General features: G+C 43.5%; 1 protein-coding gene across 2 annotated transcripts in view; it reads left to right on the forward strand.

The window, feature by feature from the left end:
- Positions 1–18,693, forward strand: part of fer1l4 (fer-1 like family member 4) — a 355,704-nt gene that overhangs the window by 113,716 nt on the left and 223,295 nt on the right. For both annotated transcript variants that reach the window (XM_060836605.1, XM_060836606.1), the window contains exons 19-20: positions 5,980–6,132; positions 11,081–11,261. In XM_060836605.1, the coding sequence (XP_060692588.1) occupies positions 5,980–6,132; positions 11,081–11,261 (334 nt within the window). The remainder of the gene's footprint in view (positions 1–5,979; positions 6,133–11,080; positions 11,262–18,693) is intronic.

Below are 18,693 nucleotides of genomic sequence, written 5' to 3' on the forward strand. Positions count from 1 at the left end.
CAATGTGTGCAGGAGGGTTTCCTGACATAGTATATCGAAGGGCTGACAAGAGGGGAGGCCGCACTGGATCTGGTGCTTGGTTATAAACCGGGCCAGTTTTTTGATTTAGTGGTAGGTGAGTACTTTGGAGAGAGTGACCATAATTCAGTTACGTTTAGTTTATCAATGGAAAGGGATAGGTACATGCCACAGGGCAAGAGTTAGAGATGTGAGAAGGGCAATTATAATACTATTAGGCAAGACTCAGGATGTGTAGAATGGGGGTAGCAAAATGCAGAGGATGGGGACAAATGAAGTGAGGAGCTAGTTTAAGGAACTGATATTGCGTGTCCTTGATAGGTATGTTCCAGTCAGGCAGAGAGGAAGTGATAAGGTAAGGGAACCGTGGTTTACTAACAAAGTGCTTCTGTTGTTAAGTGGAAGAAGAGATGATGAGACGAGATGGTTCAGATAAGGCGATGGAGAGTTACAGTTTATCTAGGAAGGATTTGAAGAGAGAGTTAAGAAGAGCAAAGAGAGGATATGACCTGTCTTTAACAGGTAGAATAAAGGAGAACCCTAAAGCTTTCTATAGGTATGTGAGGAATAAAAGGATGACAAGGGTAAGAATAGGACCAGTCAAACACAGAACTAAGAAGTTGAGAGTAGACCCTGTGGAGATCAGAGAGGTGCTAAATGAATATTTCTCATCAGTCTTCAGTCAAGAAAAGGAGAATATTGTGGAAAAGAATGAGATACATGAAATTAGACTAGAAAGGATCGAGGTTGGTTACGAAGAGGTGTTAACAATTCTAGAAGGAGTGAAAGTAGACAAGTCTCCTGGGCTGGATGGGATATATCTGAGGATTCTCTGGGAAGCTAGGGAGGAGATAGCGGAGCCTTTAGCTTTAATCTTTATATCGTCATTGTATACCGGTTTAGTACCAGAGGACTGGAGGATTGCAACTGTTGTGCCCTTGTTTAAGAAGGGCAGTAGAGATGACCCAGTTAATTATAGACCAGTGAGCCTCACTTATACTGTAGGAAAGGATTTGGAAAGGATAATAAGAGATAGGATTTATAATCATCTAGCAAGCAGCAATTTGATTTCAGATATTTAACATGGTTTTGTCAAGGGCAAATCATTGAGTATTTTGAGAAGGTGACCAAACATGTGATGAGGGTAGTTGATGTGGTGTACATGGACTTCAGTAAAGCCTTTGATAAGGTTCCACATGGTAGGTTGTTGGAGAAAATGCAAAGGCATGGGATTGAGGGTGATTTAGCAGTTTGGATTAGAAACTGGCTTTCTGAAAGAAGGCAGCGTGAGGTGGTTGATGGAAAATATTCAGCCTGGAGTCTGGTTACTAGTGGTGTGCTACAAGGATCTGTTTTGGGACCACTGCTGTTTGTCATTTTTATAAATGACTTAGATGCAGGCATAGGTGGATGGGTTAGTATGTTTGCAGATGACACTAAAGTCGGTGGAATGGTGAACAGTGTGGACGAATGTTGCAAGTTGCAGGGGGCTTGGAAAAACTACAGAATTGGGCTGAGAGGTGGCAAATGGAGTTCAATGCAGCTAAATGTGAGGTGATTCACTTTGAGAAAAATAACAGGAAGGCAGAGTACTGGGTCAATGGAAAGATTCTTGGTTGTGTGGATGCTCTGAGGGATCTTGGAGTCCATGCACATTGATCCCTGAAAGTTGCCACCTAAGTTGATATTGCTGTGAAGAAGGCACACGTGTGTTAGGTTTCTTTCGTAGAGGGATTGAGTTCCAGAGCCGCAATATCATGCTTTAACTATAGAAAACGCTAGTGCGGCCTCCCTTGGAGTATTGTGTACAGTTCTGGTCGCACCATTACAAGAAGTATGTGGAAGAATTTGAAAAGGTGTAGAGGAGATTTACCAGGATGTTGCCTGGTCTGGAGGGAAGCTCTTATGAGGAAAGGCTGAGAGACTTTGGTGTATTCTCATTGGAAAGAAGAAGGCTAAGAGGAGATTTGATAGAGACATACAAGATGATCAGAAGATTAGATCCTAGGATGATGACATCAGCTTGTACGAGGGGGCATAACTACAAATTGAGGAGTGATAAATTTAAGACAGATCTCAGAGGCAGGTTCTGTACTCAGAGACTGGTAAGGGCATGGTAAGCCATTGCAGAAAATATGGAGGCATGGAATTGAGAGTAATTTAGCGGTTTGGATCAGACATTGGCTTGCTGAAAGAAGACAGAGGGTGATGATACACAGGAAATGTTCATCCTGGATTCACTTAATTGTGGTGTACCGCAAGGATCTGTTTTGGGCCCATTGCTGTTTGAAATTTTTATAAATGACCTGGATGAGGGCGTAGAAGAATGGGTGAGTAAATTTACGGATGACACTAAGGTCGGTAGAATAAGTACAGAAAGATGTTGCAGGTTGCAGATGTGCAGGTGACATGGATAAGCTGCAGAGCTGAGCTGAGATTTGACAAATGGAGTTTAATGTGGAAAAGTGTGATGTCATTCACTTTGGAAGGAGTAACAGGAGCACAGAGTACTGGGCCTAATGGTAAGATTCTTGGCAGTTTGAATGAGCAGAGAGATTTCGGTGTGCATGTACATAGATCTGTGAAAGTTGCCACCCAGGTTGATAGGGTTGTTAAAAAGGTATACGGTGTGTTTGGTTTAATTGATAGAGGGATTGAATTTCAGAGCTGTGAGGTCATGTTGCAGCTGTACAAAGCTCTGGTGCAGCCGCAGTTGGAGATATTGCGTGCAGTTCTGATCGCCGCTTTATAGGAAGGATGTGGATGCATTGAAAAGGATGCACAGGATGTTGCCTGATATGGAGGGAAGGTCTTATGACGAAAGACTGAGGAACTTGAGGCAGTTTCTGTTAGAGAGAAGGTTAGGAGGTGACTTAATAGAAACATAGAAGATGATCAGAGGGTTAGATAGGATGGACAGTGAGGGTGTTTTTTTATCGGATGGTGATGGCTAGCACGAGGAGATATAGCTTTAAATTGAGGGGTGATATGTATAGGACAAATGTCAGAGGTATGTTCTTTACTCAGAGAATAGTGAGGGCGTGGCATGTCCTTCCTGCAACAGTCGCAGACTCGCCAACATTAAATGGTTATTGGATAAACATATGGATGATAATGGAATAGCTTAGGTTAGATGGGCTTCAGATTGGTTTTACAGGTCGGCGCAACAGTGAGGGCTGAAGGGCCAGTACTGCGCTGTAATATTCTATGTTCTATGTAGATTGCAGAGTCTTTGGAAGTACATGGTAAAGGAGTCAATACAGCTTCATCAAATGGAGGTCATGACTGACAAATCTAATAGAATTCTTTGAGGAGCAATGAGCAAGTTAGACACTGAAGAGTCGGTGCACATGATCTATTTAGATTTCCAGACAGCCTTTAACAAGGTGCTGCACAGGAGGCTGCTAAATAGAAGATTAAGAGCCCATGATGTTTAGGGCAAGGTATGGATAGAGGACTGGCTGACTGACGGAAGACAGACAATGGGGATAAAGCGGTCTTTTTCAGGATGGCCACCAGTGACTAATGGAGTTCCACTGGGGCCAGTGTTGGGACCACAACTATTCACATTATACATTAACAAGTGGATGAAAGAACTAAGCACATTGTTGCTAACTGTACAGCTTACACAAAGACAGGTGTTGAGGCAAGTAGTGTTGAGGAAGTGGGGATGCTGCAGAAAGACTTGGACAGGTTAGGAGAGTGGGCAAAGAAATAGATGAAATACAATGTGGCGAAGCATGCGTTTATGGACTTTGGTAGGAAGAATAGAGGCAGAGACTATTTTCTAAATGGAGGAAGGTTTAATGCTTGATTGGCCCTAATCTTAGTCTAGTCATTCTTTTATTCCTGATATAGCTGTAGGGTTTTACTTGATCATATCTGCCAATGACTTTTCATGTCCCCTCCTAACTCTTCTTAGCTCTCTTTAGGTCTTTCTTGGCTAATTTGTAACTCTCAAGTGCCCTAATTGAGCCATAACATCTCATCCTAACATAGGTCTTCTTCGTCCTCTCGACAAGAGGTTCAACTTCCTTAGTAAACCATGGCTCCCACGCTCGACAGCTTCTTCCCTGCCTAACCAGTATATACTTGTCAAGGACCTGCAGTAGCTGGTCCTTGAATATGCTGCACATTTCAATTGTGCCCATCCCCTGCAGTTTCCTTCTCCATCCTATGCATACTTAAACTTGCCTAATTGCAACATTATTACCTTTCCCCCAGCTCTAACTTGCCCTGAGGTATATACCTATCCCTTTCCATTACAAAAGTAAACATAACCGAATGGTGGTCAGTATCACCAAAATGCTCACCAATCTCCAAATCTAACACCTGGCCGGGTTCATTACCCAGTACCAAATCTAATGTGACCTCGCCTTTGTTGATCTGTCTACATAGTGTCAGGAAACCCTGCTACACACATTGGACAAAAATTAATCCATCTAAATTACTTGAACTATAGTATTTCCAGTCAATATTTGGAAAGTTAAAGTACCCCGTAACAACTACCCAATCGTTCTCACTCCTATTGAGGATCACCTTTGCAATCCTATCCTCTACATCTCTGAAACTATTTGGAGGCCGATAGAAAACTCTCAAGGGGATAACCTCTTCGTCCTGTTTCTAATCTCAGCCCCATACTACCTCAGTAGAGGAGTCCTCAAAGATTCTTTCTGCAACTGTAATACTGTCCTTGACTAACAGTGCCACACTACTCCCTCTTTTACCACTTTCTCTGTTTTTTTCAGATTAAATTACTTACAGTGTGAAAACAGGCCCTTCGGCCCAACAAGTCCACACTGACCCGCCAAAGCGCAACCCACCCATACCCCTACATTTACCCCTTACCTAACACTATGGGCAACTTAGCATGGCCAATTCACCTGACCCGCACACCTTTGGACTGTGGGAGGAAACCGGAGCACCCAGAGGAAACCCACGCAGACACGGAGAGAACGTGCAAACGTCACACAGTTAGTTGCCTGAGGCGGGAATTGAACCCAGGTCTCTGGCGCTGTGAGGCAGCAATGCTAACCACTGTGCCACCGTGCCACCCATGAGTGCCACCGTGCCGCCCATGAGTGCCACCGTGCCGCCCACTGTGCCACTGTTCTTACTGAAACATCTAAATCCCGGAACCTGCAATGATCATTCCTATCCCCACTGTACCCATGTCTCTGAAATTGCTACAATATCGAAATCCCAGGTACCAACCCATGTTGCAAGTTCACCCATCTTATTCCAGATACTCCTGGCGTTGAAGTAGACACACTTCAAACCAACTTGTTGCCAGCTGGTGTTTTCTTGTGATCTTGATATCTTAGTTCTGACTTCACTGCTCTCATCTACCCATATACACGAACTACAATTTCGGTTCCCATTCCCCTGCTGAATTAGTTTAAACCCACCCAAACAGCATTAGGAAATTCCTCCCCAGGATATCAGTACCTCTATGGTTCAGGTGAAGACCATCCTGTTTATAGAGGTCCCACCTATCCCAGAAAGAGCTCCAATTATCCAGGAATCCAAAACCCTCTCTCCTGCACCATCCCTGTAGCCATGTGTTCAACTCCTTGGCAGCATATGTTTGGGAGTATTCTGAAAACTGTGTAGCCCAGAACATTTCTAACACTGTAGACTACGAAAGTTCTAGTAGTACCGAGTCTGGAACATTCTTGCTGGGAGAATGTGAGGACTGTAGATGCTGGAGATCAGAGCTGAAAAATGTGTTGCTGGAAAAGTGCAGCAGGTCAGACAACATCCAAGGAGCAGGAGAATCGACGTTTCGGGCATAAGCCCTTCTTCAGTACATTCTTTGAAAATATTCGTGTGTTTGGGAATTTGTGTCAGATTCCAGCTCCGAGAGACTAGGTTTCCTGAATTGCCAATCACAGAGATGATTACTTACTGGCTATAATTACTTTGGAATATTCTGAAATAATTTCTATGGACTTTCCTCAGCCACAAGCACCAATCCCGGATGTCTTTATCTGGATGCTGAGCAATGGCAAGCGTTTAGCATATGCACGTATTCCTGCCCGACAGATTCTTTACTCAGCGGCAGAGGAAGAGAAGGGAAAAGACTGTGGGAAAATTCAAACCATCATCATGAAGGTAAGCAATGATTGAGAAAGAGAGAGTTGCATTGAGATCTGGATGTCCTCATTTATCAATCGCTGAAGGTAAGCATGCAGTGTACAGGCAGTGAAGAAGGCATATGGTATGTTGGATTTCATTGTGAGAGGATTCAAGTAAGAACAAGGATGTCTTGCTACAACCGTCCACAGAATGACTAATTTTTGAACATTTATACTATTTTCCCATAGACTGTAAGAATAAAATATTTATGAAAAGATATCAGTCGTGTAATAAGACCCCACACACAGTGGACTGGAAAGGTTTGATTAACTATGAACAGTTGGAGATTAGAGAAAAGTGACCCAGGCACTTGGCTGTCAAAGGACTGTGTCAACATCTTGTGCTACGAAGCAGCTCTTGCTTAGCAATCACCTGTTCACTTAATTTAATGCTCAGTTGTGTTCCTCAAGGGCCATTCAGCAACTCACCTCATACAGCTTGGTCCACACATGGACAAAGAGGAGATCTCAAGAGATGAATAATATGGAGGAACCAGTGTTGGACTGAGACGGATGAACGTAAAAATTACAGAACACCAAGCTATTGTCTTACAGGTTTACTTGGAAGCACTGGCTTTCAGAGTGCTGCTCCTTCATCAAGTAGCTGTGGAACAGGATCATAAGACACAGAATTTATAGGAAATGATATACCATTTCAATTGCATGACACTTTCCCAAATATGTACTGTGCCCAAAACACAGGACAAGTCAACTTGACCAATCACTGTCCCATCAGTATTGTGTAATTTTTATCTCCATCCATCCCAGTCCAACACCAGTTCCTCTTTAAGGGTGGCATGATGGCACAGTGGTTAGCACTGCTGCCTCGCAGTGCCTGACACCTGGGTTCAATTCCCGCCTCAGGCGACTGACTGTGTGGAGTTTGCACGTTCTCCCCGTGTCTGCGTGGGTTTCCTCCAGGTGCTCCGGTTTCCTTCCACAGTCCAAAGATGTGCAGGTCAGGTGAATTGGCCATGCTAAATTGCCCGTAGTGTTAGGTAAGGGGTAAATGCAGGGGTATGGGTGGGTTGCGCTTCGGCGGGTCGGTGTGGACTTGTTGGGCCAAAGGGCCTGTTTCCACACTGTAATCTAATCTAATCTAATCTCTATAGCATTCATCTCTTGAGAGCAACTCTTTGTCCATGTGTAGACCAAGTTGTATGAGGTGAAAGACCCTTGAGGAACACAACCGAGCATGAAATTAAGTGAACAGGTGATTGCTAAGCAAGAGCTGCTTCGTAGCACAAGATGTTAGCACAGTCCTTTGACAGCCAGTGCCTGGGTCACTTTTTTCTAATCTCCAACTGTTCAGTAAAGTGATGAAAGGTCTCATCAACAGTGCAGCCTTTGTTTACGAATAACCTGCTCAGTGACACTCAGTTTGGGTTCCATCAAGGCTCATTACAGCCTTTGTTCAAATATGGGCAAAAGAGCTAAATTCCAAAGGTAAGATGAGAGTGACCACCCTTGACATTACATAGACATAGAACAATACAGTGCAGAACAGGCCCTTCAGCTCTCGATGCTGCGCCAACCTGTGAACTAATCTAAGCTCATCACCCTACATCATCATCCATGTGCTTATCCAAGGACTGTTTAAATGCTCCTAATGTGGCTGAGTTAACTAAGTTGACAGGCAGGGCATTCCACACCCTTACCACTCTCTGAATAAAGAATCTGCCTCTGACATCTGTCTTAAATCCTGCTCCTTGGATGCTGCCTGGCCTGCTCTGTTTCTCCAGCACCAAAGTTTTCAACTCTGGTCTCCAGCATCTGCAGTCTTCACTTTCTCCTAGTTAAATATATCACCCCTCAATTTGCAGCTATGCTTCCTCGTACAAGCAGTCGTCATCATCCTAGGAAAAAGACTCTCACTGTCCACCCTATCTGATCCTCTGATCATCTTGTATGTTTCTATTAAATCCCCTCTTAGCCTTCTTCTCTCCAATGAGAACATGCCCAAATCCCTCAGCCTTTCCTCAATAGACCTTCACTCCAGGCAACATCCTGGTAAATCTCTTCTGCACCTTTTCCAATGCTTCCATATCCTTCTTGCAATGGGGCGACCAGAACTGTACACAATGCTCCAAGTGAGGCCGCACTAGCGTTTTGTACAGTTGCAGCATGACATTACGGCTCTGGAACTCAATCCCTATGTGATCTATTAACATGGGCATCAAGATCCCTCTGTGTGCCCACACTAACAAGAATCTTTCCATTGACCCAGTATTCTGCTGCTTGTTATTCTTCTCAAAGTGAATGACCTCACACTTATTTGCATGAAAACTCCATTTGCCAGCTTTCAGCCCAATTCTGCAGTTTATCCAAGTCCCCCTGCAACCTGCAACATTTGTCCACACTGTCTACTACTCCACCGACTTTAGTGTCATCTGCAAACTTACTAACCCATCCATCTATGCCTGCATCTAAGTCATTTATAAAAATGACGAACAGCAGTGGTCCCAAAACAGATCCTTGTGGCACACCACTAGTAACCAGACTCCAGGCTGAATATTTTCCATCAACCACCACTTGCTTCCTTCTTTCAGAAAGCCAGTTTCTACTCCAAACAGCTAAATCACCCTCAATCCCATGCCTCTGCATTTTTTCCAACAGCCTACTATGTGGAACCTTGTCAAAGGCTTTACTGAAGTCCATGTACACCACATCAACTGCCCTACCCTCATCCATATGCTTGGTCACCTTCTCAAAAACTCAATGAGGTTTGTGAGATCAACCTGCCTTTGATGAATTCTTGTTGACTATTTCCAATCAAATTGTTGCTTGCTAGATGATTATAAATCCTATCTTTTATAATCCTTTCCAAACTTCTTCCTACAACAGACTTAAGGCTCACTGGTCTATAATTACAAGTCATCTCTACTGCCCTTCTTGAACAAGGGCACAACATTTGCAATCCTCCAGTCCTCTGGTACTAAACCTGTAGACAGTGATGACTCAAAGATGAAGGCCAAAGGCTCCGCCATCTCCTCCCTAGCATCCTAAAGAAATATCAAAAAAATCCCATCTGGCCCAAGGGACTTATCTACTTCCCCACTTTTGAGAATTGATATCACCTCCTCCTTACAAACCTCTTTTGAGTCTAATAGCCCGTATCTCAGTCGCCCCTTCTACAACATTCTCCTTTTCCTGAGTGAAAACAGATGAGAAATATTTGTTTAGCATTTCTCCGATCTCCACAGGATCCACATACAACTTCTCACTTCTGTCTTTGACAGGCCGTATTCCTACCCTAGCCATCCTTTTATTCCTCACATACTGAAAGAAAACTTCAAGGTTCTCCTTTATTCCACCTGCTAAAGACTGCTCGTGCCCCCTCTTTTCTCTTAACTCTCTCTTTAAACCCTTCCAAGCTAATCCATATCACTTTATTGCCTCATCTGAACCATCTCTCCTCAACATCACATAAGTTTCTCTCTTCCGCTTAACAAGAGATGCAATTTCTTTAGTAAACCACGGTCCCCTTATTCCTTCCTTCCTGCCTGACAGGGATATACCTATCAAAGACACGCAATATATATTCCTTAAACCAGCTCCACATTTCGATTGTCCCCTTCCGCTGCATTTTGCTGCCACATTATATGACTCCTAAGTCTTGCCTATTCGCATTATAATTGTCCTTCTCACATCTCTAACTCTTGCCCTGTGGCATGTACCTATCCCTTTCCATCGCTCAACTAAACATACCAAATTATAGTCACTTCAAAGTGCTTACCTATCACTAACTCAAACAACTGGCCTGGTTCATTGCCAAGTGCCAGGTCCAGTGTGGTCTCCCCTCTTGCCAGCCCTTCGACACACTGTGTCAAGAAACCCTCCTGCACATATTGGACAAAAACGGATCCATCTGATGTACTAGACTTATAGCATTTCCAGTCAATATTGGGGAAGTTAAAGTCTCCCATAATGACCACCCTGTTCCTTTCACTCCTGCCCAGAATTGATTTGCCAATCCTAGGCTGCATTTGACAGTGTACCATCAAGGAGATCTAGCAAAACTATAATCAATGGGAATCGGGCAGTGGGTGTAAATTCTCCACTTGTTGACATCATACCTGGCACGTAGGAAGATGGTCATGGTTGTTGTGAAGCTGAGTTATTTCAGCTCCAAGACAACTCTGTTGGAGTTCCTCAGGCTACTGTCTTTGGCTCAACCATCTTCAGCTGCTTCAACAATGATCTTCCATCCATTATAAGATCAGAAGCAGGGATATTCACTGATGACTCTATAATGTTCAGCAACATTTGTGATTCCTCTGATATTGAAGCAGTGCATGTTGAAATATAGCAAGATCTGGACAATATCTAGGCTTGGGCTGAAAAATGGCATGTACCATCATGTCAGGCAATGACTAATTCTTTCAAGAAAAAATCTAATGATTGCCCCTTGACGCTGAATCTCCCACAGTCAACATCCTGAGGTTATCTTTGACTAGAAACTGAATTGATCTTGCCTTGTGAATAAAATCAAAATACAAAATGGTTAGGCCACAAGTGAATTATTGTGTCTATTTCTGTTTTCCACACTTTAACAAAGCATGCAGAATAGATTTACAAGAATGATTCATGATGAGGGACTTAAGTTAGAAAGTTATCTTGGACGTTCTGCTGTTGTCTTTGGAGCGAAGGAAATTGAGGGGAGGGATAGGGTTGTGCAGAGCTTCTGTTTTGTTTCTTTGTCTCACTACTCTCCTTTCCCTTCTTCTGCATTTGCTTAAACCCCACCACATTTCAAATGTTCTTCACTTCTACTGAAAGGTCATTATCCTGTTTTTGTCTCACCAATTGAGCATCTTCAGCTTTCCAGTCTCTGCTGCTTCTTCATTTGATAACTTTCTCAGACATATTTATCAATTATTAAATATTCCATTCTGACTCAAAATTGTTCCATTGTTTTTAACCAGGCACCAGGTGCACCTACTGGGGAGATTTTTGCAAAACTGGAGCTTTACATGTGGCTGGGAGGTACAAAATCCATCAAAAGCAATATAAGCAGTCTGCCTCAGGAATTTATTCCAGTCTATGAGGAGGGTGCAAGGAGAACCGAAACTTCACCACTGCCACCAATCAAGCTGAACAGTGACTGTAAGGGATTATTTGTAGACTTGTATTCTATCCATAGCAGCAACACATTCTTTACCATGTCCTGTACCCCAACTGATACACCCTCCCATATCTTCCACCTATACCTGTCCCATGTCCCCTACCTATACAGCTTCCCACATCCCCCATTGGTGCAATCTCCCATATCTCCCACCCATACACTCTCCCACACATCATCCCAAATCCCTGCTGAATCCGCACCTGTACATCCTCCCTTATTTCCCAGCTATGAGTGGGGTTACCCTCCTGTAACCCCACCTATGCACTTTCTCATAACCTACACCTGTAAACCCTCCGGATCCTCATCCATACACTCTCCCATTCTTCACCCATACACCATTCCATATCCTCCCGTTAACCCTCTCATACACCCTTCTGTATCAATTACTTGGACATCCTCCTATAACTGCTATTCATCAACCCCCCCCCCCCCCCCCCCCCCATATCATCCACCCATACACTGTCCCACATGCTCAACCCATACCCTTCTTGTATCCCCCACTTGCAAACCCTCCTGGCCCTCACCTGTATACCCTCCTATATTCTCCAACCATAGTCATGGGGTCAAAGACTCATACAGCATGGAAACAAATGTTTAGTCCAACCAGTCCACGCCAACCATGTTCCCCAAATAAACTAGTCCCACCTTCCTACGCTTGGTTCATATCCACCCAAATATCTTTTGAATAGTTTGACTGTATCTGCATCCATCACTTTTTCTAGTAGTTCATTCCATACATGAATCACTTTGTGTTTTAAACAATTGACCTTATGTCATTTTTAACTATTTCTTTGCTCACCTGAAAAATATGCCCCTAGTTTTGAACTCCCCCACCCTAGGGAAAAGACCCTTGACATTCACTAATCTATGCCCCTTACAATTATATAAACCTTGATAAGGTCACCTGTCAACCTCCTACATTCCATGAAACAGTCCCAGCCTATCCAGTCTATTTTCATAAGCCAAACCCTCCATTCCTGGCAACATCCTGGTAAATCTTTTCTGAACCCTCTCCAGTTCAATAACATTCTTCGTATAACAGGGTGATACACAATATGCCAGAAGGTCTCACCAACATTGTGTACAACCTCAACATAACCTCCCGACTGCTACACTCAAAAGTCTGAGCAATGAAGGCAAACGTGTTCAATGTCTTCTCAACCATCCAGTCTATCTGTGTTGCAAGCTTCAAAGGATTATGTACCCGAGCCCCTACATCTCTCTGTTCGACAACTCTACTCATAATCGCTCCTGTATCCTTACATTTACACTTTCCCACATCCCCCACCTGTATACCCTTTCATATCCCCCCAACTCCTCCTGCAATCACACTCATTCCATATCAATTATCTTTAACCTTATACTTTTATGGGAATTATTTTGTGTCTTGAAGTGGTTTTATTTTCTTTGAGATTTGACATTTATTTGCATATTTTGTATCCAGTCTAAGTACCAGGCATGAGCAGCAGTCTCAGAGTGTTCAGTATAACAGCAACTTGCAACAGGGGTACTCTATGCCCACAAAAATGCCTTACAAAAACTCATGGCAATAAAACAAAATCACAAGGAGATATAACTAAAGGATAATCTTCAATTATTTACAGTTCAGGTGTACACTAGTGTTTTGAATATCTTTGAGCTTAACCTTTGGTCCGTGATAGAAACAGTTTATTCCTGGTAGATTTTTCTTGAAAAGTTGTGTTAAAGTAATTGTCAGGCTTTGTAAATGTACAAACTATATAAAATAGTAGTGATTGTAACCAGGCCAGCCAGCTGAACCTCATAGAATATGTGTTCCCTGATTGGGGCTTTTAATTTGCTCCAATCAGGGAATCCTGGCTGAATGTCAGAGATATTGAGCCCCTGAATGCTTGACTCAGTGAGATGCTGTGCTATTGCCAAAAGTTATACATTGGTAAATAAAAGGTGATTGATGATGGGATGTCAGCCCTCTGAAGAATTATTTCAGTGGCGACAAGTCTAAAGCATGACCCTGAAGAAACTTGCTTGCAACAGCCATTTTGAAGTTGGAAGTAAGTATTTTCTTCCATTATGTCTGTGTTTGAGAAGCTTGACTCATTCAAATCTGCCATCAAGGAATGGATGTGGAAAGAATGTGGTTATTTTGTCTAGGCAAACAACATTGTAGCAGATGAAAAGCAATAAGTAACTATCTTGACAGCCTATGAAACTGCAGGGTTTTTTTTGTCATTAGGAGCCTAACCTTTTCTGAGGCACCAAACACTAAAATCTTTCAAGAATTAATTGGCTGACCTCATTCCAATCACTATAGAGAGAAAGGTGGCGTAATTTGAGTTGGGAGATGAGTGTTGTGGGGAGGTGTCTGTAAAGGTAAATGTCTTGTAAAACTCCACAAAGTAGGTTGCATGGGGAATTGGAAGCCACTCCATAGAGATCCAGTGAAGACTATGACCAAGGGCCATTGGGTCATGCCAGTGGAACAGTCCTGCTGTCGCACAGTGCCCTTACTGAGTCTATCCGGGGACAGTGCCCCAACAGCTGGTTAAAGGCCACCAGAACTTCCTCCTGAACCCATGATACAATCATTCCTGTGGAAGGATGGCCCTATAATTTCTACAACTTTCTATTTTAATCATGTACAGTAGCACCAAAATGGGAGGACATAGGTCTTTCTCTGAAGTGTTGAACTTGATATTAGAGACTGTGAAATGCCTAAGTGAAAAATTATGTGCTTTCTTTCTAGCTTGTTTTGAGCTTTATTGAAACACTGTAACAGACCCAAGACAAAAATGTTAGCATGGGAGCAAGGTGGTTTATTGAAATAAATGCTATCATTCCTATGGGCAGAATAGAAGTGTTCTGCAAAGTGAATCATAGAATCCCTACAGTGTGGCCCAACAAGTCCAAACAAAAGCCCACCCAGACTCATTCCCCTACTATTCTACATTTACCACAAAAGAATGCACCTAACCTACATATCCCTGAACAATATGGGCAATTTAGCATGGCCAATTCACCAAACCTGCATGTCTTTGTACTGTGGGAGGAAACCAGACCACCAGAGGAAACCCACGCAAATGTGCAGAATGTGCAAGCTCCACATAACCTGAGGTGGGAATCAAACCTGGGTCCTTGGTGCTGTGAGACAGCAGTGCTAACCACTGGTCACCCAGTATGTATTTCACTAATGTGAAGGATATTGTATTTTGAGCAGTGAATGCAGTAGAGTAGATTGAAAGAAATACAAATAAAACGCTGCTTCATCTGGAAGGTGCATTTGGGACCTTGGGCATTGAGGAGAGAAGAGGTGAATGAGAAAGTGGTACACCTTTTAATACTTTGGGGGAAAGTACCATGGGGCAGTGAGGAAGTGTTATGAGTGATAGAGGAGTGGACTAAAGTGCTGCAAGCGAAACAGTCCCTGTAGAGTGCTGACAATGGAGGGGAGGAAGAGATGTATTGAGAAGTGCCAGAATTGGCAGATGATGATCTTGTGAATGTGGAGACTCGTGGGTGAAAAGTGAGGGCAAAGAGAATCCTGTTGTTCTGGGAGGAAGGGAAAAGGGTGAGGGTAGAAGTGCAGGAAATGGGTCAGACAGAGTTGAGATTGCTATCAACCACAATGCAGGGGGCTCCTTGGTTGAGAAAAAAAGAGGACATGTCAGAGGCATCCATTTCGAAGATGCGTCATTGGAACAAATTCAACAGAGACAGAGAAACTGGGTGACTGGAATGGAGTCCTTGCAGAAAGCAAGGTGTGAGGTCTTGACAACATTTCTTCCATTTGCTGCTGGAACCCTCCTCCAAACCTGACTATTCCACATCTGTCAGGTCAACCTGCCATCTTTCAATCTGTAATCTTCAGCTCACCCAAAATCCTGCAACCACTTTCTGCTTGACTGCTATCACTGTCCTGAAAATGTGTTGCTAGAAAAGCGCAGCAGGTCAGGCAGCATCCAAGGAGCAGGAGATTCGATGTTTCGGGAATAAGCCCTTCTTTACTGTCACTATCACTGTCCACCAGTTTCTAATTCATGTCATGTCTCATTCATCTATCATCTCTGTGCTCATTGACTTATGTTAATCCATGCAGTTTACAGTAATCAGTTGAAATTCTGCTAGTCATACAACCTATCAATTTTGACCTGTTGTGGTTCCCTGATTTTAACCATTTCATTATTCACTGTTTTGCCTTTATCTATCTTGACATAAACCCTAGATTCCTCACCCGCAGACTGCAATAGTCTCTTTCTCTAAGTACGTTTCAAGTCTATCACATTCACCACACATTTGGTCACCTACACTGACTGTGAAGCCAGGGAGTGGATGAGTGACAGAATCTGACGGGTTAATTTCTGTCTGGAGTCTAAATTTTGTTGACATTGAGCAACAAACTAAAGGTTATTGCTTTAAAGAGTAAATTATTGTTTAAGAGAAGTAAATTAAATTTCTTCCAGTCTTTACTAGATATATAATCTCCCTGAGAGTAATTGTATCTAGTAAATAAACTACAATAAAATCAGAATGTCAGGGCTCTTGTGGTGTAATGGTAGTGTCCATAGCTTTGAGGTGGGAGATTGGGTCTATTAGCTCCTCCTCCTCCGAAATTACTTTGATTTTTGTTTTTAAAAATCACACTGCTGTTAAATTGTTACTTGAGTATCTGGGTCTTTTTTTATATAAAAAAAGGACATAAATTGCTTGAGAAAGATTTGACATAATTTGCAGAGAGATAAACAGAGTTAGTGCTTCGAGTCTGATATGACTTCTTGACTTCCAAATCTCTTGGGTTCCCAGCTCATGGAGTAACCTAGCAGGATAGGCAGAAGTACTTGTTACTTCTGGGGCCTTCCATGGTTCAGGCTGTTGGCACCACGTCAAAAGCCCAGCTACAGGTTACTTCAGGCACTGCAAAGCAGGAGCTAGTCCTTGCAGCATTGTGCTGAACCATTATGACTCAGCAGTTGAAGTCCTGATTTGCAAACAGCGACTTACAAGTGCTGTGGAGAGGAGAGCAATCCTTTTCCAACTCACCTTCACAGGAACCCATACCATATCAAGCAACATGGAGTCATTTGCGTAGTTATTGTACAGTTAACTTTTGATTTGAAATGGTGAGATTTCAGTGATATTTCAGAATGCATCTGAAGAAGGATCACTGGATCCGAAACATTAATTCTGCTTTCTCTCTATAAATGCTGCCAGACATGTTGAATTTTCTCAACAACTCCTCAGGTTTTTGTGTTTTTTTGTTTACTGTTTTCAGTACTGGGATTGAGTTGCTCACTTGCCTCTGGACTCCACAGATTGCCCCCTGAAAAGCACCCAAAGGGAGTTAGATGTCGTTGTTCATGAAAGCTAACATGCAGATATAGCAAGCATTTAAGAAACAAAATGGGATGTTTACCTTTATTACAACAGGATTTGAGTATAGGAGTAAAGATGTCTTACTGTAGTTGTATAGGGTCTTGCTGAGACAAAATTTGGAATATCGGATTAAGTAGACTTAATCTCTAGAATTTAAAAGAATGAGAAGTGATTTTATTCAAAAGCACAAAATTTTTACAGGTTCTTGAAAGGTTAAATGCAGGAGGGGTATTTTCCCTGGTCTGGAGATGGTGGGACAAAGTAATCTTGAATAGCAGGCAGTCTTAGAATGTGTGTGGAAGGTCTTATCTCAGAGTTATTTGAGGAAGTGACAAAGATGATTGATGAGAGTAGGGCAGTGGATAGTCTACAACTGAAACATTAGACAAGGTCTCCCATGGTAGGATGGTTCAGAAGATTGAGTCGCATGAGATCCACGGTGAGTTGATAAGTTTAATATACATTGGCTTCATCAGAGCAGACTGGGGGTAGTTTTGGAGGAGTATTTTTCTGATTGGAGGTCTGAAACTGGCGGTGTTCCACTAGGATCAGTGCTGAGACCTCTTTTATTTGTAATATTTATAAATGATTTCAATAAAAATATAACTGGCTGGTGAGTAAGTTTGACGAAACTGAGTACTGTGGATGCTGGAGATTAGAGTCGTGAGTGTGATGCTGAAAAGCACAGCAGGTTAAGCAACATGTGAGGACCAGGAAAATCAACATTTCAGGCAAAAGCCCTTCATCAGGAAATAGGCTGGGAACTTCAGGCTGGAGAGAAGGCAGCTGAGAGTGCAATAGGTGGATGGGGGGGGTAAAGGTGATAGGTTGGAGCGGATGGGTGGGAAGGAAGATGGACAGATGGGACTTGTCATGAGGTTGGTGCTGAGCTGGAAGGTTGAAACTGGGGCAAGGTTTGGGGGACGGGAAATGAGAAAACTGGTGAAATCCTTATTGATGCCATGTGGTTGGGTCCCAAGGTGGAAGATGAGGCGTTCTTCCTCCAGGTGTCAGATGGTAAGGGAGTGGCAATGGAGGAGGCCCAGGACCTGCATGTCCTCGGCAGAGTGGGAGGGGGAGTTACAGTGTTGGGCCACAGGGCAGTGGGGTTGATTGGTGAGAGTATCCTGGAGATGTTCTGTGAAGTGCTCTGTGAGTAGGCATCCTGCCTCCCCAGGGTAGAGGAGACCGCATCGGGAGTAACACACAGCCCTTCACTCCCTCTGCTCCAACCTGAACCTCACCATCAAACCAGTGGACAAGGGGAATGCAGTGGTAGATTGACTCATGACCTCTACATTGCTGAAGCCAGGAGCCAACTCGAAGACACCTCCTCCTACCACTCCCTTGACCATGACCTCACCTCCAATCACCAAACTATCATCTCCTAGGCTGTACACGACCTCATCGCCTCAGGGGATCTCCCACCCACAGATTCCAATCTCATAGCTTGGGAGCCCCGCACCACCCAATTCTAGCTGCTACCCAAGATCTACAAGCCTGACCACCCTGGCCGACTTATCATTTCAGCCTGCTCCTGCCCCACTGAATTCATCTCCACTTACCTCGATACTGTCCAATCTCCCCAGTCCAGGAACTCACCACATACATTTGAGACACCACCCATGCCCTCCACCTCCTCCAAGACTTCCGTTTTCCTGGCCCCCAATGCCTCACCTTCATCATGGACATCCAGTCCCTCTACACCTCTATCTGCCATGATCAGGGCCTCCTACCCCTCTGTTTCTTCCTCTCCCGAAATCACCACCAGCACCCTTCCATTGACACTCTTAATCATTTGGCTGAACTGGTCCTTACACTCAACAATTTCTCCTTTGGATCCTCCCATTTCCTCCAGATGAAAGGGGTAGCGATGGGCACCCGCATGCACCCCAGCTATGCCTGTCTCTTTGTCGGCTACGTGGAACAGTCTATCTTCCACAGTGACACTGGCACCACTCCCCACCTTTTCTTCCACTACATTGATGAGTGCATCGGCGCCACCTTGTGCTCCCATGAGGAGGTTGAACACTTCATCAACTTCACCAACACATTCCACCCCGA

The sequence above is a fragment of the Hemiscyllium ocellatum genome, chromosome 15 (assembly GCF_020745735.1).
Source record: "Hemiscyllium ocellatum isolate sHemOce1 chromosome 15, sHemOce1.pat.X.cur, whole genome shotgun sequence".
Taxonomy (NCBI): domain Eukaryota; kingdom Metazoa; phylum Chordata; class Chondrichthyes; order Orectolobiformes; family Hemiscylliidae; genus Hemiscyllium; species Hemiscyllium ocellatum.